Source organism: Bombina bombina, chromosome 7 (genome assembly GCF_027579735.1).
Source record: "Bombina bombina isolate aBomBom1 chromosome 7, aBomBom1.pri, whole genome shotgun sequence".
Lineage (NCBI taxonomy): Eukaryota > Metazoa > Chordata > Amphibia > Anura > Bombinatoridae > Bombina > Bombina bombina.
The window spans coordinates 295,723,966-295,748,470 of record NC_069505.1 but is presented as its reverse complement, the minus strand read 5'-3'; the positions used below and the strand labels follow the sequence as shown (position 1 = coordinate 295,748,470).

Here is a 24,505-nt window from a genome sequence, read left to right as displayed (position 1 = left end):
GCAGCATTCCTATACAATTATTCTCAACTATATACTTACTTATAAATTCATCCACCTATATGCTGAATTAAAGGGACATGAAAGCCAAATATTTTATTTCATGATTCAGATAGCTTGCACACATTTTAATAAAGTTTCCAATTTACTTCTATAATCAAATTTACTTTAGCCAGTAGGCTCAGGAGTGTGCACGTATCTGGAGCACTATATGTTAGCAGTTTTGCAAGAATACTTTTAACAATGTTATACGTTTACAAGAACGCTAGATGGCAACAGTGTTTGCTGCCATGTAGTGTTTCAGACCTATCTAGATATATTATTAAACAAAGAATGCCACGAGAACAAAGCAAATTTGATGAAAAGCAGCAAGTTGGAAACTGTTTTAAAAAAAATTATGCTCAATCTGAAACAAAAGAAAATTATTGAATTTCATGTCCCTTTAAATGTATTATTTTTTTGCCTGAGAGTTGTGTATAAATGTTAAAGGGACACTAAACCCAAATTTTTTATTTCATAATTCAGACAGAGCATGCAATTGTAAGCAACTTACTAATTTACTTATCAATTTTTCTTCGTTCTCTTGCTATCTTTATTTAAAAAAGCAGGAATGTGATGCATAGGAGCCGGCCCATTTTTGGTTGAGAATCTGGGTTATGCTTGTTTATTGGTGGGTAAATGTCAGTCTCCAATAAGCAAGAGCTATCCATGGTGCTGAACCTAAAATGGGCTGGCTGCTAACATTTACATTCCTGCTTTAGAGAGAACGAAGAAACATTGATAATAGGAGTAAATTAGAAAGTTGCTTAAAATTTCATGCTCTATCTGAATCATAAAAAAAAATGGGTTCAGTGTCCCTTTAATTATCTCTGTTTCTAACTTTGAAATGGCATGGAGTGAGCCCAGTACTGTTGTCTGACAGTGATGTGTTCTACATTTATAATCATGGCAAAGTATCAATGCCTTCTTGTATAATCAGAAGATGGCTGCTAAGATAAAAAGACATTAACCAAAGTAAAGGGACCTATCAGGAAGGCAGATCTGTTATGGTTGCAGCAATGTGCACCTCAATGTAGCGCATCAATATGAGGTGGTAGCGGAGGTTCTATACCCTAAACATTACACCACAAAACAGTCATAATTGTCAAGCTGGGACACAGTAGTAGAATAAGCTTGCACTATTTTTATGCAAGTAAAAAATTATTTAAAAAACAATACTTAAAAAGTATATACTGTAAAACACATTTATTGAAGGGACACGAACCCTACATATTTTATTTTCATGACTCAGACAGAGCATATTCATTTGAAACATCTTTCCAATTTACTTCTATTATCTAATTTGCTTGATTCTCTTGGCATCCTTTGTTGAAATACAGCAATACACTAATGGGAGCTAGCTGAAAACAGAGTGAACCAATGACAAGAGGCATATATGTTCAGCCACCAATCAGCAGCTAGTTTAAGTAGTGCATTGCCTACCTAGGTATGCTCTTTAACTAAAGATACTAACAGGACAAAGTAAATTGGAAAAATGTTTAATATTGCAGGCTTCTTGTAAATTGTGAAACTTTAACTTTACTGTCCCTTTAATGTCAGTATTTACTAAATACCATGTTTTAATCCATAGATTGTAAGCTCTTTAGCGTATGGTCCTACTCCTGTATTCAAGGACCATTTTAATGGAAAAATGACAAAAGCTAATTTGCGGGTTTTAAACACATTGCATTGCAGGGTCACTAGTGTTAAAATGACACAGTCTAACAACTTAGAGTATGTCATATTTCCACTAAAACAGCCCTTTAATTTGTTTGGTTCCTCTGTATCTTTATTTCTTAACTATTATTTTTACCATAAATCAGTGTTATCGTGTTACTTTACATATGTACCCAGCGTTACAGAATTCCGTAGCAATTCACGGAGCTCACAGTGACATACAGTTCTGAATTATCATTTATATTTATCTCAGCCAGTTACGTTTGTCACAAAGCGAGATGATGGAGATAAACACATACCTTTGTCTGCATTGCCGTTGATTTTAGGTATGAAGTCATCAACTTGAATGCCTAAGATTATAAAAAGACTCATTAATCATGACAACATTTTTTTATCATACCAAGGTAGCTCTTCAGCTCTCTTTTATGTATGAACTCTTTTCAAGTTTTTTGGGGGGATAATAAATACAGATTTTGTAGGAAGGCTGAAACCTTTTCTTCACTTCTTTCTGAAAGAAGGTTACGTGGGCTTCAAGTAAAACCCATCATTTTGTGCACCAAAATTGTGTACGTAAAGTGCTCAAATTTACAGCGAAACATTTTTTTGGTGCGTCACAGACTAAACTATTGCACTCTTCTATGCAGAAAATACCTATTCTCTGTTGCACAAAATGGCAGCGTTATAAACAAAGGAGGCAATATTTGTCTAAACCTTGTCAAGCTCAAAATAATAACGAGCAGTTTTGTGGTATCTACTTAAAGTGACGGTAAACTTTACATGTTAAAAAATCAGGTCCGGAATATAAGCGATACTTCAGATGGACTTTGCTTTATTACTTCTAATGAAGATGCGTTGTTACTTTTTAATCTGCAGTGACATTCTAATACCCATATGGCTAAAGAACAGTCAAAACCGTTAGCTTACATTGCATGCCCTTTATGAATCATGAAAGTTTAATTTGAACTAGACTGTCCCTTCAAAGCCCATCTAAAATATTGCTTAGATTCTGGACCTGATTTTAATACCATCACTTTATTTTCTGTTTTGTATCAAATCAGAAATTTGCTGTCAGCAACTAGAGAATAGCACCATCTGCTGGGCAATATTTACCTATTTCTAAAGAAACCGCAGAAAACTAAACTTGCATTGAGAATATAAATGACAACTTGTTTGGAAGAAATTGTTGAGAAAACATAAAAAGAGAGTCGGAGAGAACAGATTATGCAGAATATAATATCTATAAAACATCAAAAATATATGATTATACTAAAAGTGCTTTGCATGTCACAGAAACATCAAGCCAAACTATAGATGTCAAAGTAGCAGTTAAACAGGTGATGTTTGTGACCAAGTGATACTAAAAAGGGACATTATTTAAACCCCTTATTTACAGCTTACATACCCTGTACAATCAGCTAAAGAGGTTAAAAAGCGCAGATCTCATTGACAGCGGTGAGGCCGGCTATAGCCCAATGCCTCCTGGAGTGATGCATGTTGTATTAGCGCATCACGCTACTTTCTGCGAAACCTCCGGTTTTACATGGCCAAAAAAATCCCTTAAAAGGGACACTAAACCCAAAATTTTTCTTTCATGATTCAGATAGAGAATACAATTTTAAACAACATTCCAATTTACTTCTATTATCTAATTTGCTTCATTCTTTAGATATCCTTTGTTGAAGAAATTGCAATGCACATGGGTGAGCCAATCACGAGGCATCTATGTGTAGCCATAGGAGCCTATCTAGATATGATTTTCAGCAAAGGATAGCAAGATAATGAAGCAAATTATATAATAGAATTAAATGAGAAAGTTGTTTAAAATTGCATGCTCTTTCTAAATCATGAAAGAAAAAAATGTAGGTTTCATGTCCCTTTAAGGACTTACGATGTACAAAGAATGTCTAGGTAATTAAGGGGTTAATATATGCATAAATAAATCCATGCTTTGCAAAAGATATGCATAAAATAAATGCATTTTAGACCTTTATTTTTTTTACCAACATTTGCATTCTTTTGCAGCCCAGGGACACACCCATTGAAAAGTATTTTGGAGCATGTTTATCTCATCTCCTCTGCTGTAGTCAATAAGGGCCAGATATAAATTAGCTCCTATACTGACCAAGCAGTCACTGTGCAGCATGTAGGTAGGCCAGGGTTCTGATTTCCATATAACACACACTTTCCTCTGGATATAGTGAAAAACAAAAACTATACTTTTCAGCCTTAAATAGCAGGAAAAGCAGGTAAAATAAATAATGAAAGTGCATTAGAAAATTGTTTCACATAATTAATTGCATAATTAAACCATTTAAATTGAATTTAAATGTCCTTTTAAGTATCAATTCCTTACTGTATTGTATTTGAGCGCAGGAACACTTTAAAAAAAAAATAAAAAAAATAAAAATATATATATATATATATATATATATATATATATATATGTTAAACTAAAATATGTGCTGTATAATAACACAAGCAAATGATAGGTTGTTTCCGATACATTTGCTGCTTGAACTTATTCAATAGTCATATCCAATCAGCACCTTCCTGATTCCTGCTGAATAACACAGACTGGCAGCAAACTGCTATGCAGAAGGTACCGGAGATACGGTCAGCGCGCTTGATAAACCGCAACATGCGACTGTCTGAAAAAGCGTTTCTAAGTCCCTTCTGAGAATAATCAATAGAATGTCATTTATTCTAAAAAACAAACAAAAACAATACAAATCTAATACTGCACAAAATAATAAAGAGAAATTCTGGTGTAAAAAGAAAATGCACTATTTTTAACAAGTTGTCTTTTATTACTGCACATGAAAGTCAAACTTAAATATTAACTTTTTTAGACAGAGTACAATGTTAAATTACTTTCCCATATAAGTCTATAAAATTACTTTATTCGCTTGGTATCCATAGTTAATAGCATACCTAGATAGGCTTGGATGAATCCAAATGTTATACTCTGTTGCAAACATGGCTGCCATATAATGTTTCAGAGATGTGTATACTTCTGGGTATATCTAAGTATGCTCTTTTAAAAAAAGAATACCAAAATAACAAAGTCAATTTGATAATGGAAGTTAACTGAAAACTTCTGAATTGTGAAAGTTAAATTTTGATTTAAAATGTCCCTTTAATTCCTCTGCATGGGTTAAGCAGAGAGAAAAAACATAATTTATGCTTACCTGATAAATTTATTTCTCTTGTGGTGTGTTTAGTCCACGGGTCATCCATTACTTATGGGATATATTCTCCTTCCCAACAGGAAGTTGCAAGAGGATCACCCAAGCAGAGCTGCTATATAGCTCCTCCCCTCACATGTCATATCCAGTCATTCGACCGAAACAAAACGAGAAAGGAGAAACTATAGGGTGCAGTGGTGACTGGAGTTATGATTTAAAATTTAGAACCTGCCTCAAAAAAGACAGGGCGGGCCGTGGACTGAACACACCACAAGAGAAATAAATTTATCAGGTAAGCATAAATTATGTTTTCTCTTGTTAAGTGTGTTCAGTCCACGGGTCATCCATTACTTATGGGATACCAATACCAAAGCTAAAAGTACACGGATGATGGGAGGGACAAGGCAGGAACATTAAACAGAAGGAACCACTGCCTGAAGAACCTTTCTCCCAAAAACAGCCTCCGAAGAAGCAAAAGTGTCAAATTTGTAAAATTTGGAAAAAGTATGAAGTGAAGACCAAGTTGCAGCCTTGCAAATCTGTTCAACAGAGGCCTCATTTTTAAAGGCCCAGGTGGAAGCCACAGCTCTAGTGGAATGAGCTGTAATTCTTTCAGGAGGCTGCTGTCCAGCAGTCTCATAGGCTAAACGTATTATGCTACGAAGCCAAAAAGAGAGAGAGGTAGCCGAAGCCTTTTGACCTCTCCTCTGTCCAGAGTAAACGACAAACAGAGAAGAAGTTTGCCGAAAATCTTTAGTTGCCTGTAAGTAGAACTTCAGGGCACGGACCACGTCTAGATTATGCAAAAGACGTTCCTTCTTTGAAGAAGGATTAGGACATAATGATGGAACAACAATCTCTTGATTAATATTCCTGTTAGAAACAACCTTAGGTAAAAACCCATGTTTAGTACGCAGGACTACCTTGTCTGAATGAAAGATCAGATAAGGAGAATCACAATGTAAGGCAGATAACTCAGAGACTCTTCGAGCCGAGGAAATAGCCATCAAAAACAGAACTTTCCAAGATAAAAGCTTAATATCCATGGAATGAAGGGGTTCAAACGGAACACCCTGAAGAACTTTAAGAACCAAGTTTAAGCTCCACGGAGGAGCAACAGCTTTAAACACAGGCTTAATCCTAGCCAAAGCCTGACAAAAAGCCTGGACGTCTGGATTCTCTGCCAGACGCTTGTGTAAAAGAATAGACAGAGCAGAAATCTGTCCCTTTAGTGAACTAGCGGATAAACCCTTTTCTAAACCCTCTTGTAGAAAGGACAATATCCTAGGAATCCTAACCTTACTCCATGAGTAACTCTTGGATTCACACCAATATAAATATTTACGCCATATCTTATGGTAAATTTTTCTGGTCACAGGTTTCCGAGCCTGTATTAATGTATCAATAACCGACTCCGAGAAACCACGCTTCGATAGAATCAAGCGTTCAATCTCCATGCAGTCAGCCTCAGAGAAATTAGGTTTGGATGGTTGAAAGGACCCTGAATTAGAAGGTCCTGCCTCAGAGGCAGAGACCATGGTGGACAGGACGACATGTCCACTAGGTCTGCATACCAGGTCCTGCGTGGCCACACAGGCGCTATCAGAATCACCGATGCTCTCTCCTGTTTGATCTTGGCAATCAGTCGAGGCAATAACGGAAACGGTGGAAACACATAAGCCATGTTGAAAACCCAAGGGGCTGCTAGTGCATCTATCAGCACCGCTCCCGGGTCCCTGGACCTGGATCCGTAGCATGGAAGCTTGGCGTTCTGGCGAGATGCCATGAGATCCAGTTCCGGTTTGCCCCAACGAAGAATCAGTTGAGCAAATATCTCCGGATGAAGTTCCCACTCCCCCGGATGAAAGGTCTGGCGACTCAGAAAGTCCGCCTCCCAGTTCTCCACGCCTGGGATGTAGATCGCTGACAGGTGGCAAGAGTGAGACTCTGCCCAGCGAATTATCTTTGAGACTTCTAACATCGCTAGGGAACTCCTGGTTCCTCCTTGATGATTGACGTAAGCTACAGTCGTGATGTTGTCCGACTGAAACCTGATGAACTTCAGTGTTGCTAACTGAGGCCAAGCTAGAAGAGCATTGAATATTGCTCTTAATTCCAGAATGTTTATTGGAAGGAGTTTCTCCTCCTGAGTCCACGATCCCTGAGCCTTTAGGGAGTTCCAGACTGCGCCCCAACCTAGTAGGCTGGCATCTGTTGTTACAATCGTCCAATCTGGTCTGCGAAAGGTCATTCCTTTGGACAGATGAACCCGAGACAACCACCAGAGAAGAGAATCCCTGGTCTCCTGGTCCAGATACAGTAAAGGGGACAGATCTGAGTAATCCCCATTCCACTGACTTAGCATGCATAATTGCAGCGGTCTGAGATGCAGGCGCGCAAATGGCACTATGTCCATTGCCGCGACCATTAAGCCGATTACTTCCATGCACTGAGCTACTGATGGGCTTGGAATGGAATGAAGGACACGGCAAGCATTTAGAATTTTTGATAACCTGGACTCCGTCAGGTAAATCTTCATCTCTACAGAATCTATAAGAGTCCCTAGGAAGGGAACCCTTGTGAGTGGAAACAGAGAACTCTTTTCCATGTTCACTTTCCACCCATGCGACCTCAGAAATGCTAGAACTATCTCTGTATGAAACTTTGCATTTTGAAAACTTGACGCTTGTATCAGAATGTCGTCTAGGTACGGAGCCACCGCTATGCCTCGCGGTCTTAGTACCGCCAGAAGCGAGCCCAGAACCTTTGTAAAAATTCTCGGAGCCGTAGCTAACCCGAAGGAAGAGCTACAAACTGGTAATGCCTGTCTAGAAAGGCGAACCTTAGGTACCGATAATGATCTTTGTGAATCGGTATGTGAAGGTAGGCATCCTTTAAGTCCACTGTGGTCATATACTGACCCTCTTGGATCATGGGTAGGATAGTTCGAATGGTTTCCATCTTGAACGACGGAACCCTTAGGAATTTGTTTAAGATTTTTAGGTCTAAGATTGGCCTGAAGGTTCCCTCTTTTTTGGGAACCACAAACAGATTTGAGTAAAAACCTTGCCCTTGTTCCGTTCGCGGAACTGGGTGGATCACTCCCATCACTAAGAGGTCTTGTACACATTGTAGAAATGCCTCTTTCTTTACTAGGTTTGTTGATAACCTTGACAGATGAAACCTCCCTTGTGGAGGAGAAGTTTTGAAGTCCAGAAGGTATCCCTGAGATATAATCTCCAACGTCCAGGGATCCTGGACATCTCTTGCCCAAGCCTGGGCGAAGAGAGAAAGTCTGCCCCCCACTAGATCCATCTCCGGAAAGGGGGCCCTGTCTTCATGCTGTCTTAGGGGTGGAAGTAGGCTTTCTGGCCTGCTTGCCCTTGTTCCATGACTGGTTGCCTTTCCAACCCTGTCTGTAACGAGCAGTAGTTCCTTCCTGTTTTGGAGCGGAGGAAGTTGATGCTGCTCCTGCCTTGAAACTACGAAAGGCACGAAAATTAGACTGTTTGGCCTTTGATTTGGCCCTGTCCTGAGGAAGGGTGTGGCCCTTACCTCCAGTAATGTCAGCAATAATTTCCTTCAAGCCGGGCCCGAATAAGGTCTGCCCTTTGAAAGGAATATTCAGTAGTTTAGATTTAGAAGTCACATCTGCTGACCAGGATTTAAGCCATAGCGCTCTGCGCGCCTGGATGGCGAATCCGGAATTCTTAGCCGTAAGTTTGGTTAAATGCACTACGGCATCCGAAACAAACGCATTAGCTAGCTTAAGCGTTCTAAGCCTGCTCAAAGTCTCATCCAATGGTGCTGTGCGAATCGCCTCTTCCAGAGACTCAAACCAGAATGCCGCTGCAGCAGTGACAGGCGCAATGCATGCAAGGGGCTGTAATATAAAACCTTGTTGAACAAACATTTTCTTAAGGTAACCCTCTAATTTTTTATCTATTGGATCTGAGAAGGCACAACTATCCTCCACCGGGATAGTGATACGCTTGGCTAAAGTAGAAACTGCTCCCTCCACCTTAGGGACCATCTGCCATAAGTCTCGTGTAGCGGCGTTTATAGGGAACATTTTTATAAATATCGGAGGAGGGGAAAAGGGCACACCAGGTCTATCCCACTCCTTGCTAATAATCTCTGTAAGCCTTTTCGGTATAGGAAAAACGTCAGTACACACCGGTACCGCATAGTATTTATCCAGCCTACATGATTTCTCTGGGATTTCCACCGTGTCACAATCATTCAGAGCCGCTAACACCTCCCCTAGCAACACGCGGAGGTTCTCAAGCTTAAATTTAAAATTTGAAATTTCTGAATCCGGTCTCCCCGAATCAGAACCGTCACCCACAGAATGAAGCTCTCTGTCCTCATGATCTGTAAATTGTGACGCAGTATCAGACATGGCTCTCGTGTCATCGGCGCGCTCTGTCCTTAACCCAGAGCTATCGCGCTTGCCTCTTAACTCGGGCAGATTAGATAACACTTCTTTCATAACATTAGCCATATCATGTAAAGTGATTTGTAAGGGCCTTGATGTACTTGGCGCCACAATCTCACGCACCTCCTGAGCGGGAGGCGAAGGTACTGACACATGAGGAGAGTTAGACGGCATAACTTCCCCCTCGTTGTCTGGTGATAATTTCTTTACCGGTAAAGACTGACTTTTATTTAAAGTAACATCAATACAATTGGTACACATATTTCTATTGGGCTCCACATCGGCTTTTAAACATAATGAACAAGCAGATTCCTCTGTATCAGACATGTTTAAACAGACTAGCAATGAAGCTAGCAAGCTTGGAAATTACTTTCAATAAGTTTACAAGCAATATAAAAAACGCTGCAGCGCTTTTAAAAACACAGTTGAATAACAATGAACTAATTCAGTTATAGCAAACAATTTTTAACAGTAAATGTATTAAATTAGCAGAGGATTGCACCCATTAGCAAAAGGATGATTAACCCCTCAATACCCAAAAACGGATAATCAATTTAAGATTTAACGCTTTTATCACAGTCAAACACACTGTCACAGGTCTGCTGTGACTGATTACCTCCCTCAAAAACGAATTTTGAAGACCCCTGAGCTCTCTAGAGACGTCCTGGATCAAGGAGGAAGAAGCAGGAAGACTGTGCTAGAATTTTAACTGCGCAACAAGGCGCTAAAACAAGGTCCCTCCCACTCATATTACAACAGTGGGAGACCTGATATACGTTAGCCATATGGAAAAAAATCATGCCCAAAAGGATTTATCACCAAAGTACCTCACAAAACGAATAACATGCCAGTAAACGTTTTAAAAACAAACTTTTTCAATGTCATGCAAAGTTATCACTAAGCCTGCTACCAGTCGCTTCTACTGCAGTTAAGGCTTATGCATTATTTCAGTATTAACAGTATGTTCTCAGTCAAATTCTAGTCCCTAGAAAATAACTCAACTGCGCATACATTTATCAGCCTGATACCAGTCGCTACTACTGCATTTAAGGCTGTACTTACATCATATGGGTAACAGCAGTGTTTTCTTAGTCAATTCCATTCCCAGAAAATATTGTACTGCACATACCTCATTTGCGGGGGACCCTGCATGCTATTCCCATTTTCTGAAGTTACCCCACTCCTCAAAATGTCGAGAACAGCCAGTGGATCTTAGTTACGTCTGCTAACATCATAGAAAATGCAGGCAGATTCTTCTTCCAAATACTGCCTGAGATAAAAAAAACAGCACACTCCGGTGCCATTTAAAATAACAAACTTTTGATTGAAGAATAATTAAGTAAAAAACTCCAACTCCTCTCGCGACCTCCTTCTTTGTTGAGGGTTGCAAGAGAATGACTGGGTATGACATGTGAGGGGAGGAGCTATATAGCAGCTCTGCTTGGGTGAACCTCTTGCAACTTCCTGTTGGGAAGGAGAATATATCCCATAAGTAATGGATGACCCGTGGACTGAACACACTTAACAAGAGAAAGTGCTAATATTTAATATTTTTACTCCAGTATGTCCTTTTAAAAATAAAGTAATAGTTTCATTTTAAATCATTGAACTCAAACACAACACTTAAAAAAAACCCCATAATTTATGTAAGAACTTACCTGATAAATTAATTTCTTTCATATTAGCAAGAGTCCATGAGCTAGTGACGTATGGGATATACATTCCTACCAGGAGGGGCAAAGTTTCCCAAACCTCAAAATGCCTACAAATACACCCCTCACCACACCCACAAATCAGTTTAACGAATAGCCAAGAAGTGGGGTGATAAGAAAAAAGTGCGAAAGCATAAGGAATTGGAATAATTGTGCTTTATACAAAAAAATCATAACCACCACAAAAAGGGTGGGCCTCATGGACTCTTGCTAATATGAAAGAAATGAATTTATCAGGTAAGTTCTTGCATAAATTATATTTTCTTTCATGTAATTAGCAAGAGTCCATGAGCTAGTGACGTATGGGATAATGACTACCCAAGATGTGGATCTTTCCACGCAAGAGTCACTAGAGAGGGAGGGATAAAATAAAGACAGCCAATTCCGCTGAAAAATAATCCACACCCAAAATAAAGTTTAAATTTTATAATGAAAAAAACTGAAAACATAAGCAGAAGATTCAAACTGAAACAGCTGCCTGAAGTACTTTTCTACCAAAAACAGCTTCAGAAGAAGAAAACGCATCAAAATGGTAGAATTTAGTAAAAGTATGCAAAGAAGACCAAGTTGCTGCTTTGCAAATCTGATCAACCGAAGATTCATTCCTAAACGCCCAGGAAGTAGAAACTGACCTAGTAGAATGAGCTGTAATCCTTTGAGGCGGAGTTTTACCCGACTCGACATAAGCATGATGAATTAAAGATTTCAACCAAGATGCCAAAGAAATGGCAGAGGCCTTCTGACCTTTCCTAGAACCGGAAAAGATAACAAATAGACTAGAAGTCTTTCGGAAATTCTTAGTAGCTTCAACATAATATTTCAAAGCTCTAACTACATCCAAAGAATGCAATGATTTCTCCTTAGAATTCTTAGGATTAGGACATAATGAAGGAACCACAATTTCTCTACTAATGTTGTTGGAATTCACAACCTTAGGTAAAAATTCAAAAGAAGTTCGCAACACCGCCTTATCCTGATGAAAAATCAGAAAAGGAGACTCACAAGAAAGCAGATAATTCAGAAACTCTTCTGGCAGAAGAGATGGCCAAAAGGAACAAAACTTTCCAAGAAAGTAATTTAATGTCCAATGAATGCATAGGTTCAAACGGAGGAGCTTGAAGAGCCCCCAGAACCAAATTCAAACTCCAAGGAGGAGAAATTGACTTAATGACAGGTTTTATATGAACCAAAGCTTGTACAAAACAATGAATATCAGGAAGATTAGCAATCTTTCTGTGAAAAAGAACAGAAAGAGCAGAGATTTGTCCTTTCAAGGAACTTGCAGACAAACCTTTCTCCAAACCATCCTGAAGAAACTGTAAAATTCTCGGAATTCTAAAAGAATGCCAGGAAAAATGATGAGAAAGACACCAAGAAATATAAGTCTTCCAGACTCTATATCTCCCTAGATACAGATTTACGAGCCTGTAACATAGTATTAATCACAGAGTCAGAGAAACTTCTTTGACTAAGAATCAAGCGTTCAATCTCCATACCTTTAAATTTAAGGATTTAAGATCCTGATGGAAAAAAGGACCTTGCGACAGAAGGTCTGGTCTTAACGGAAGAGTCCACGGTTGGCAAGAGGCCATCCGGACAAGATCCGCATACCAAAACCTGTGAGGCCATGCTGGAGCTACCAGCAGAACAAACGAGCATTCCTTCAGAATCTTGGAGAAATACTCTTGGAAGAAGAACTAGAGGCGGAAAGATATAAGCAGGATGATACTTCCAAGGAAGTGACAATGTATCCACTGCTTCCGCTTGAGGATCCCTGGATCTGGACAGATACCTGGGAAGTTTCTTGTTTAGATGAGAGGCCATCAGATCTATTTCTGGAAGTCCCCACATTTGGACAATCTGAAGAAATACCTCTGGGTGAAGAGACCATTCGCCCGGATGCAACGTTTGGCGACTGAGATAATCCGCTTCCCAATTGTCTATACCTGGGATATGAACCGCAGAAATTAGACAGGAGCTGGATTCCGCCCAAACCAGAATTCGAGATACTTCTTTCATAGCCAGAGGGCTGTGAGTCCCTCCTTGATGATTGATGTATGCCACAGATGTGACATTGTCTGTCTGAAAACAAATGAACGATTCTCTCTTCAGAAGATGCCAAAACTGAAGAGCTCTGAAAATTGCACGGAGTTCCAAAATATTGATCGGTAATCTCACCTCCTGAGATTCCCAAACCCCTTGTGCCGTCAGAGACCCCCACACAGCTCCCCAACCTGTAAGACTTGCATCTGTTGAGATTACAGTCCAGGTCGGAAGAACAAAAGAAGCCCTCTGAACTAAACGATGGTGATCTGTCCACCACGTCAGAGAGTGTCGTACAATCGGTTTTAAAGATATTAATTGAGATATCTTTGTGTAATCCCTGCACCACTGGTTCAGCATACAGAGCTGAAGAGGTCGCATGTGAAAACGAGCAAAGGGGATCGCGTCCGATGCAGCAGTCATAAGACCTAGAATTTCCATGCATAAGGCTACCGAAAAGAATGATTGTGACTGAAGGTTTCGACAAGCTGATATCAATTTTAGACGTCTCTTGTCTGTCAAAGATAGAGTCATGGACACTGAATCTATCTGGAAACCCAAAAAGGTTACCCTTGTCTGAGGAATCAATGAACTTTTTAGTAAATTGATCCTCCAACCATGATCTTGAAGAAACAATTCTGCTAAATGTGAAGACTGAGCAAGTACCAAGATATCGTCCAAATAAGGAAATACCACAATACCCTGTTCTCTGATTACAGACAGAAGGGCACCGAGAACATTTGTAAAAATTCTTGGAGCTGTTGCTAGGCCAAACGGCAGAGCCACAAACTGGTAATGCTTGTCTAGGAACGAGAATCTCAGAAACTGATAGTGATCTGGATGAATCGGAATATGCAGATATGCATCCTGTAAATCTATTGTAGACATATAATGCCCTTGCTGAACAAAAGGCAAGATAGTCCTTACAGTTACCATTTTGAATGTTGGTATCCTTACATAACGATTCAATATTTTTAGATCCAGAACTGGTCTGAAGGAATTCTCCTTCTTTGGTACAATGAAGAGATTTGAATAAAACCCCAGCCCCTGTTCCAGAACTGGAACTGGCATAATTACTCCAGCCAACACTAGATCTGAAACACATTTCAGAAATGCTTGAGCCATTCGCTGGATTTACTGGGACACGGGAAAGAAAAAATCTCTTTGCAGGAGGCCTTATCTTGAAGCCAATTCTGTACCCTTCTGAAACAATATTCTGAATCCAAAGATTGTGAACGGAATTGATCCAAATTCCTTTGAAAAAACGTAATCTGCCCCCTACCAGCTGAGCTGGAATGAGGGCCGCACCTTCATGTGGACTTAGGAGCTGGCTTTGATTTTCTAAAAGGCTTGGATTTATTCCAGACTGGAGATGGTTTCCAAACTGATACCGCTCCTGAGGATGAAGGATCAGGCTTTTGTTCCTTGTTGTGACGAAAGGAACGAAAACGATTATTAGACCTAAATTTACCTTTAGATTTTTTATCCTGTGGTAAAAAAAGTTCCTTTCCCTCCAGTAACAGTTGAGATAATAGAATCCAACTGAGAACCAAATAATTTATTACCCTGGAAAGAAAGGGAAAGCAGAGTAGACTTAGAAGACATATCAGCATTCCAAGTTTTAAGCCATAAAGCTCTTCTAGCTAAAATAGCTAGAGACATATACCTGACATCAACTCTAATGATATCAAAGATGGCATCACCAATAAAATTATTAGCATGTTGAAGAAGAATAATAATGCTATGAGAATTATGATCTGTTACTTGTTGCGCTAAAGCTTCCAGCCAAAAAGTTGAAGCTGCAGCAACATCCGCCAAAGATATAGCAGGTCTAAGAAGATTACCTGAACACAAGTAAGCTTTTCTTAGAAAGGATTCAATCTTCCTATCTAAAGGATCCTTAAAGGAAGTACCATCTGCCGTAGGAATGGTAGTATGCTTAGCAAGAGTAGAGACAGCCCCATCAACCTTAGGGATTTTGTCCCAAAATTCTAATCTGTCAGATGGCACAGGATATAATTGCTTAAAACGTTTAGAAGGAGTAAATGAATTTCCCAAATTATTCCATTCCCTGGAAATTACTTCAGAAATAGCACCAGGAACAGGAAAAACTTCTGGAATAATTACAGGAGATTTAAAAACCTGATCTAAACGTTTAGATTTAGTATCAAGAGGACCAGAATCCTCAATTTCTAATGCAATTAGGACTTCTTTAAGTAAAGAACGAATAAATTCCATTTTAAATAAATATGAAGATTTATCAGCATCAACCTCTGAGACAGAATCCTCTGAACCAGAAGAGCCATTATCAGAATCAGAATGATGATGTTCATTTAAAAATTCATCTGAAAAATGAGAAGTTTTAAAAGACTTTTTACGTTTACTAGAAGGAGGAATAACAGACATAGCCTTCTTAATGGATTTAGAAACAAAATCTCTTATGTTATCAGGAACACTGAGTATTAGATGTTGATGGAACAGCAACAGGTAATGTAACTTTACTAAAGGAAATATTATCTGCATTAACAAGTTTGTCATGACATTCAATACAAACAACAGCTGGAGGAACAGCTACCAAAAGTTTACAGCAGATACACTTAGCTTTGGTAGCTCCAGCACCAGGCAGCGATTTTCCAGAAGTATCTTCTGACTCCGCTTCAACATGGGACATCTTGCAATATGTAATAGAAAAAACAACATATAAAGCAAAATTGATCAAATTCCTTAAATGACAGTTTCAGGAATGGGAAAAAATGCCAGTGAACAAGCTTCTAGCAACCAGAAGCAATAAAAAATGAGACTTAAATAATGTGGATACAAAAGTGACGCCCATATTTTTTTAGCGCCAAATAAGACGCCCACATTATTTGGCGCCTAAATGCTTTTGGCGCCAAAAATGACGCCACATCCGGAACGCCAACATTTTTGGCGCAAAAGAACGTCAAAAATGACGCAACTTCCGGCGACACGTATAACGCCGGAAACAGAAAAAAAATTTTGCGCCAAAAAAGTCCGCGCCAAGAATGACGCAATAAAATGAAGCATTTTCAGCCCCCGCGAGCCTAACAGCCCACAGGGAAAAGTCAAATTTTAAGGTAAGAAAAAAAATTGTTTTATTCAAATGCATTATCCCAAATATGAAACTGACTGACTGAAAATAAGGAATGTTGAACATCCTGAGTCAAGGCAAATAAATGTTTGAATACATATATTTAGAACTTTATAAAAAAGTGCCCAACCATAGCTTAGAGTGTCACAGAAAATAAGACTTACTTACCCCAGGACACTCATCTACATGTTGTAGAAAGCCAAACCAGTACTGAAACGAAAATCAGCAGAGGTAATGGTATATATATATATATATATATATATATATATATATATATATATATATATATATATAAGAGTATATCGTCGATCTGAAAAGGGAGGTAAGAGATGAATCTCTACGACCGATAACAGAGAACCTATGAAATAGACCCCGTAGAAGGAGATCATTGAATTCAAATAGGCAATACTCTCCTCACATCCCTCTGACATTCACTGCACGCTGAGAGGAAAACCGGGCTCCAACCTGCTGCGGAGCGCATATCAACGTAGAATCTAGCACAAACTTACTTCACCACCTCCATAGGAGGCAAAGTTTGTAAAACTGATTTGTGGGTGTGGTGAGGGGTGTATTTGTAGGCATTTTGAGGTTTGGGAAACTTTGCCCCTCCTGGTAGGAATGTATATCCCATACGTCACTAGCTCATGGACTCTTGCTAATTACATGAAAGAAAATATATATATATAAATATATATCTTCCCATAAAACCTGTGAATCTGTAAGAAACCATTTTGAAAGAATAAGGTGATATCAAACAATTTGAACGCTGCATGATTTCACTTTCTTTGGCTTTAGAGGAGAGCTTTGTGTTCAGCAATAAAATGGTTATACAACATATTCAGAGGATGTGTATTTCTACATTACCCTGCAAGAATTTAAGATAAACTCAAAACTGGAAAACTATTAAGACTATTGTAACAATTTAGCTCTGATCAAACTAACTACACATTTTAGCTAAGTTACAGAATCTGAAGACACTCAAATCCTAGCTAATAAAAGGCCAAGCATGTATGTCCAACACAGTAGAGACTGCGCAAGACAAACATACCTGGCCTTAACCCCATACCGACCAGTGTCGATGCTCAGTGGAGACTGCGTGAGACAACGGCGCTGGTCGTTAAGCCCTGGGCCTCTTTCTGCCGCAATCTTGCTAAAAGTAGAGAGATTGCGCTATTAGTCTGTCAGAGGTACCGAATCAGAGAAACACTCTGTGTCCCTCTCTGCATCAGGCAGCTTTGGTGGCATGGAAAGGTTAGGAGGGAGGCAAGTGGGCGGCCCATCGCTGGAGGAGGGGGGAGGAGCGGGAACAGGTGGGACCGCTATACTACAGAAAAAATGTATGCTAAGAGCGGCAGGGAGGTGGAAGGAGGTAGGAGGTGGTACAGTGGGATCCTAGAGTGGAAGGGGGGATATAAAGGCTAGGGAAAGGATCTTGGAGGGGGACATTTCGGCCCATGTACACGGGCTTTAACACTAGTAATTAAATAAATACTGCTTTAGAAAAAGACTTTTCTTGCTTCAGGTTCTGAAACTGTCTACATACAAAAAACTTACCTAAGCTGCTGTGTTCCTTAAGTGTTTTCTCCTGAAGATGTTCTAACCGTACTGTAAGCAGAATTCCAAAAATAAAAAAAGGGCCAAAAAAAAATTGGAAAGAAGGAAATAAGAGAAGGCGTTGACATACTAACCTTGTAAGGCAGAAAGACGTTCGTTGGTAAAATCATTGTCGGCTTGCAAGGCCTCGATTTTGGCTTGAAGTTCCTGCTCCTTCTCTTCCATCTCATCAATTCGCTGTTGTAATTCCTTCTTTTCTGCTAGGCCTTTCTGCTGGATTTCTTCCTGCCGTCCTTCCGCTGCCTGCAAAAAGATTGTATGATGATGCTTCTGTAGGGTTAGGATTTTGCCAGACTTGCATTTTAGCCAATCAGTGCTGACTCCCAGGTAACTCCACGTGCGTGTGCACAATGTTATCTATATGGCACACATGAACTACAGCCCTCTAGTTGTAAAAAAAAAACTGCCAAAATGCATTCAGATAAGAGACGGCCTTCAAAGGCTAAGAGATCAGCATATTAGCCTACCTAGGTTTAGCTTTCAACTAAGAATACCAAGAGAATCAAGCAAAATTGATGATTGGAAAGTTGTTTAAAATGACATGCACTATCTGAATCATGAAAGTTTATTTTTGACTAGACTAACGAAAAAAATAATATATATATATATATATATATATATATATATATATATATCTAGATATAGATATATATAGATATATATATATATGTTACTAAGGATATGATGTATATTTACGCTTAGAATTAATTCAATTGAAACTATGGTACACTGGAAATAGCAGCCTTATTTTAGTTGAGGTTTTTAAACCAGTTTGCTGTTCAGTGTGTCTATAGCCAGGAATGCAATCATTCCATATATGTACAAATCCATACGCATTTATAATCATTTTGCTTCAGGTACAACTTTTATTAAACCCCTCTGATATATTATATTCATATCCATGAAGAAAATATTAAGGAAAAGTATTTAGCTCTCAAATGGATATTATAATGAAACTGGTCTCAAACAGGCAAGATTTAATGTATAATTTAATTGCTTTTGCTGTTTTATCAGGCGATAACCAAGCAGAAATGGGGCTTATGCATTAAAAATGAGTTGACTTATCAAATATATACAATTTAAATATCATCCAATAGAACCAACAGGTTATGAAGTGCTGAACAGTAGAAAGGCACATTAGATAAATTACACATCATTACATTTTAGAAACTGCATCCAATTAAGAGGCAGAGGGATAAGAAGATAGATCTCTGCTCAAAAAGGGCCAATAGTAAACAAAGAAATAATGTAGCGGAACAACATGGATTGTGAACATGACGACCATATATTTTAGGAAAAGGGCTTCCTATCAGAAGAGATAGGATTTTCAGTTTTCTTTCTTTTTTGGGGGGGGGGGGGGGGGGGGCAGATCTTGTATGCAGAAGAGAACAATTTATAAAGACAAAAAAGGGGTAGTGGGTCAGAATTTATTTGACAAAATAGAAATAAAGGGGGAGGGGCAGCATTGTGGATTGTATGAAAGAGTAACGTAAATATAATCTCTAGGGGACAGTGGGCGCCAATACAATGTAGATGAAACAAGGGGCAGCAGGTGAGGAATGATGAGGGAGGAAAACCTAGTTGAGGATGGGTTATATGTGACGGCTTATAGCATACAGGTAATCCAGCACTCAGGATACATGCACGTCAACCCAAACACAGTGAATAAGAACAAAAAGGTGAGCGACATAAAATAAATATTTTTTAATGCTCTTATAAAGACAAACAAGATAGCGACGTTTCGGGAGCCAATCCCTTAGTCATGCTATGTAGCATAACTAAGGGATTGGCTCCTGAAACGTTGCTATTTTGGTTGTCTTTATAAGATAAAATAAATATATTTTTATGCTGTCATTCACCTTTTTGTTCTAATTATATGTGACAGCTACCAAGTAGAATAGTATATGAATGATAGAATTAGGAGATGAAAGTAGATTTTTATTTTGTTGCACCATTGCAGAGAAACAAAAATTTTAAAATGCTCTGTAAATTTAGTCGACAATACTGGGTAGGGCGATAGATTCTATAACAGCTAAAACTATAATCCCTAAGTACATATTGGGCTCCATTTGCTAATAATCTTGATATAAGCATTGATGAAATCCTTTAATCTATGTTAAAATGTGTGAGAAGTCTCAGATTTACAACACGCAGGAAACAGTGAACCGTTGAGGAGCGTGCACGTTTCTGCAGTACAATATTGCAGCCGTTTTGCAACAATGGTTTATATTGGCAATAGCACTAGATGGCAGAACGTTTACCTGTCATGTTGTGCTCCAGGCATGTGCACGCTCCCTATCTAGGTATCTCTTCATCAAAGAACAACAAAAGAACAAAGCAAATTTGATAATAGAAGTAAATTAAAAACTTTTAAAAATGTATTTTTTATCTGAATCGTGATATTTTATGTCCCTTTAATATTCAAATAATTTATTCGAAGAATTGACAAATTTCCCTCATTAATACCTAGACTAATGCCAATGTCTGATACAGATTTAAGGCCTACCTTGAGTTTGTCAGAGAGATCTTTAATTTCATTTACAGCTGCGTTATACTTGTTGGCCAATTCACGTAATTCTTCTTGAGTCCTTTCGTTTAGTTCTTTAAGATGGGTACATTCATCTTCTGTATTGCTAAGACTTCTCTGAGATTAGAAGAAAAAATATATATAAACATTATTCTAAAGAATAGCATTTCATTTTTCTAACAAAGGATTCTACAGGTGAAACATTCACATTGATATGATGTACTTTGTGACATACTTTAAGGAATAAGACCAGGCACTTACAGCTACAATGTCCAAAAACATTTTGTCCACAAACAGTATTTCTGTACAGTATTAACAGGTTTTGTGAGACATTAAACTCAAAATTTGAAATCGGCATAAAATATTTAAAGGGACAGTCTACAGCAGAATTGTTATTATTTAAAAAGATAGATAATGCCTTTATTATCCATTCCCCAGCTTTGCACAACCAACATTGTTATATTAATGTACTTTATAACCTTTAAACCTCTAAATGTATGTCTGTTCCTAAGCCACTAAAGACAACCTCTTATCACATGCTTTTTTTATTTGTTTTTCACAACAAGGGACTGATAGTTCATGTGAGCCATATAAATAACACGGTGCTAATGCCCGTCGGTTGTGGCAGACACTGCGCTAATTGGATACAATGCAAGTCAATAGATAATAAATAAGTCATGTGATCAGGGGGCTGTCAGAAAAGGCTTAGATACAAGGTAATCATAGAGGTAAAAAGTATATTAATATAACAGTGTTGGTTATGCAAAACTGGGGAATGGGTAATAAAGGGATTATCTATCTTTTTAAACAATAAAAATGTTGGAGTAGACTGACCCTTTAATAATGCATAATTAAAAACATTTGCAATGCACTTTCATTATTTGTCTACTGTTCCTGTAATATAGCTCTGTAAAAACATAATTTATGTGAAAGTTTACCTGATAAATTCATTTCTTTCATATTGGCAAGAGTCCATGAGCTAGTGATGTATGGGATATACAATCCTACCAGGAGGGGCAAAGTTTCCCAAACCTCAAAATGCCTATAAATACACCCCTCACCACACCCACAATTCAGTTTAACGAATAGCCAAGAAGTGGGGTGATAAAGAAAGGAGCAAAAAAAGCATAACAAAGGAATTGGAATAATTGTGCTTTATACAAAAAAATCATAACCACCATAAAAAGGGTGGGCTTCATGGACTCTTGCCAATATGTAATTAGCAAGAGTCCATGAGCTAGTGACGTATGGGATAGCAAATACCCAAGATATGGAACTCCACGCAAGAGTTACTAGAGAGGGAGGGATAAAGAATAAAGACAGCCAATTCTGCTGAAAAAAATGAATCCACAACCCAAATCATAAGTTTTAATCTTAAAATGGAAAAGAAAAAAAACTGAAAACATAAGCAGACGAATCAAACTGAAACAGCTGCCTGAAGAACTTTTCTACCAAAAATTGCTTCTGAAGAAGAAAAAACATCAAAATGGTAGAATTTAGTAAATGTATGCAAAGAAGACCAAGTTGCTGCTTTGCAAATCTGATCAACTGAAGCTTCATTCTTAAAAGCCCACAAAGTGGAAACTGACCTAGTAGAATGAGCTGTAATCCTCTGAGGCGGGGATTTACCAGACTCCAAATAAGCGTGATGAATCAAAAGCTTTAACCAAGATGCCATAGAAATGGCAGAAGCCTTCTGACCTTTCCTAGAACCAGAAAAGATAACAAATAGACTAGAAGTCTTCCTAAAAACTTTAGTAGCTTCAACATAATATTTCAAAGCTCTCACCACATCCAAAGAATGTAAAGATCTTTCCAAAGAATTCTTAGGATTAGGACACAAAGAAGGGACAACAATTTCTCTACTAATATTGTTGGAATTCACAACTTTAGGTAAGAATTTAAATGAAGTCCGCAAAACTGCCTTATCCTGATGAAAAATCAGAAAAGGAGACTCACAAGAAAGAGCAGATAATTCAGAAACTCTTCTGGCAGAAGAGATGGCCAAAAGGAACAACACTTTCCAAGAAAGCAATTTAATGTCCAAAGAATGCATAGGCTCAAACGGAGGAGCCTGTAAAGCCTTCAAAACCAAATTAAGACTCCAAGGAGGAGAGATTGATTTAATGACAGGCTTGATACGAACCAAAGCCTGAACAAAACAATGAATATCAGGGAGTTTAGCAATTTTTCTGGAAATAAAACAGAAAGAGCAGAGATTGGTCCTTTCAAGGAACTTGCAGACAAACCCTTATCCAAACCATCCTGAAGAAACTGTAAAATTCTAGGAATTATAAAAGAATGCCAAGAGAATTTATGAGAAGAACACCATGAAATGTAAGTCTTCCAAACTCGATAATAAATCCTTCTAGAAACAGATTTACGAGCCTGCAACATAGTATTAATCACTGAGTCAGAGAAACCTCTATGACTAAGCACTAAGCGTTCAATTTCCATACCTTCAAACTTAATGATTTGAGATCCTGATGGAAAAATGGACCTTGACATAGAAGGTCTGGCCTTAATGGAAGTGGCCAAGGTTGGCAACTGGACATCCGAACAAGATCCGCATACCAAAACCTGTGAGGCCATGCTGGAGCTACCAGCAGCACAAACGATAGCTCCATGATGATTTTGGAAATCACTCATGGAAGAAGAACTAGAGGCGGAAAAATATAGGTAGGTTGATAACTCCAAGGAAGTGTCAACGCATCCACCGCTTCCACCTGAGGATCCCTGGACCTGGACAGGTACCTGGGAAGTTTCTTGTTTAGATGAGATGCCATAAGATCTATTTCTGGAAGCCCCCACATCTAAACAATTTGAAAAAACACATCTGGGTGAAGAGACCACTCTCCCGGATGTAAAGTTTGATGACTGAGATAATCCGCATTCCAATTGTCTATACCTGGGATATGAACCACAGAAATTAGACAGGAGCTGGATTCTGCCCAAACAAGTAACCGGGATACTTCTTTCATAGCCTGAGGACTGCGAGTCCCACCCTGATGATTGACATACGCCACAGTCGTGACATTGTCTGTCTGAAAGCAAATAAACGGCTCTCTTCAATAGGGGCCAAAACTGAAGAGCTCTGAAAATCGCACAGAGTTCCAAAATATTGATTGGTAATCTTGCCTCTTGAGATTTCCAAACCTCTTGTGCTGTAAGAGATCCCCAGACAGCTCCCCAACCTGAAAAACTTACATCTGTTGTGATCACGGTCCAAATGGGACGAACAAAAGAGGCCCCTTGAACTATACGATGGTGATCTAACCACCAAGTCAGAGATAGTCGAACATTGGGATTTAAGGATATTAATTGTGATATCCTTGTATAATCCCTGCACCATTGGTTCAGCATACAAAGTTGAAGAGGTCTCATGTGAAAACGAGCAAAGGAGATCGCGTCCGATGCTGCAGTAATGAGACCTAAACCTCCATGCACATAGCTACTGAAGGGAATGACTGAAACTGAAGGTTCCGACAGGCTGCAACCAATTTCAAACGTCTCTTGTCTATTAGAGACAGAGTCATGGATACTGAATCTATCTGGAAACCTAAAACGGTTACCCTTGTCAAGCAATCAAATAACTTTTTGGTAAATTGATCCTTCCAACCATGTTCTTGAAGAAACAACACTAGTTGATTCGTGTGAGATTCTGCAGAACGTAAAGACTGAGCAAGTACCAAGATATCGTCCAAATAAGGAAACACCGCAATACTCCGCTCTCTGATTACTGAGAGTAGGGCACCGAGAACCTTTGAAAAGATATTTGGAGCTGTCTATAGGCAAAAAGGAAGAGCAACAAATTGGTAATGCTTGTCTAGAAAAGAGAATCTCAGGAACTGATAGTGATCTGGATGAATCGGAATATGAAGATATGCATCCTGTAAGTCTATTGTGGACATATAATGCCCTTGCTGAACAAAAGGCAGAATAGTCCTTAGAGTCACCATTTTGAATGTTGGTACTCTTACAAAATGATTCAAGACTTTTAGATCCAGAACTGGTCTGAATGAATTTTCTTTCTTTGGGACAATGAACAGATTTGAATAAAACCTCAGACCCTGTTCCTGAAAAGGAACCGGCATGATTACCCCAGATAACTCCAGGTCTGAAACACACTTCAGGAAAGCCTGTGCTTTCACTGGAATGCGTGAG

General features: G+C 38.7%; 1 protein-coding gene across 6 annotated transcripts in view; it reads right to left on the bottom strand.

Moving 5' to 3' along the window:
- Positions 1-24,505, bottom strand: part of SLMAP (sarcolemma associated protein) — a 494,984-nt gene that overhangs the window by 143,674 nt on the left and 326,805 nt on the right. For 3 of the 6 annotated variants that reach the window (XM_053720860.1, XM_053720859.1, XM_053720862.1), the window contains exons 9-12: positions 20,321-20,458; positions 17,889-18,057; positions 17,755-17,805; positions 2,013-2,063 (exon numbers count right to left, since the gene is read on the bottom strand). In XM_053720860.1, coding sequence (XP_053576835.1) covers positions 2,013-2,063; positions 17,755-17,805; positions 17,889-18,057; positions 20,321-20,458 — 409 coding nt within the window. The remainder of the gene's footprint in view (positions 1-2,012; positions 2,064-17,754; positions 17,806-17,888; positions 18,058-20,320; positions 20,459-24,505) is intronic. The other 3 variants (XM_053720865.1, XM_053720861.1, XM_053720863.1) reach the window with 1 other exon arrangement.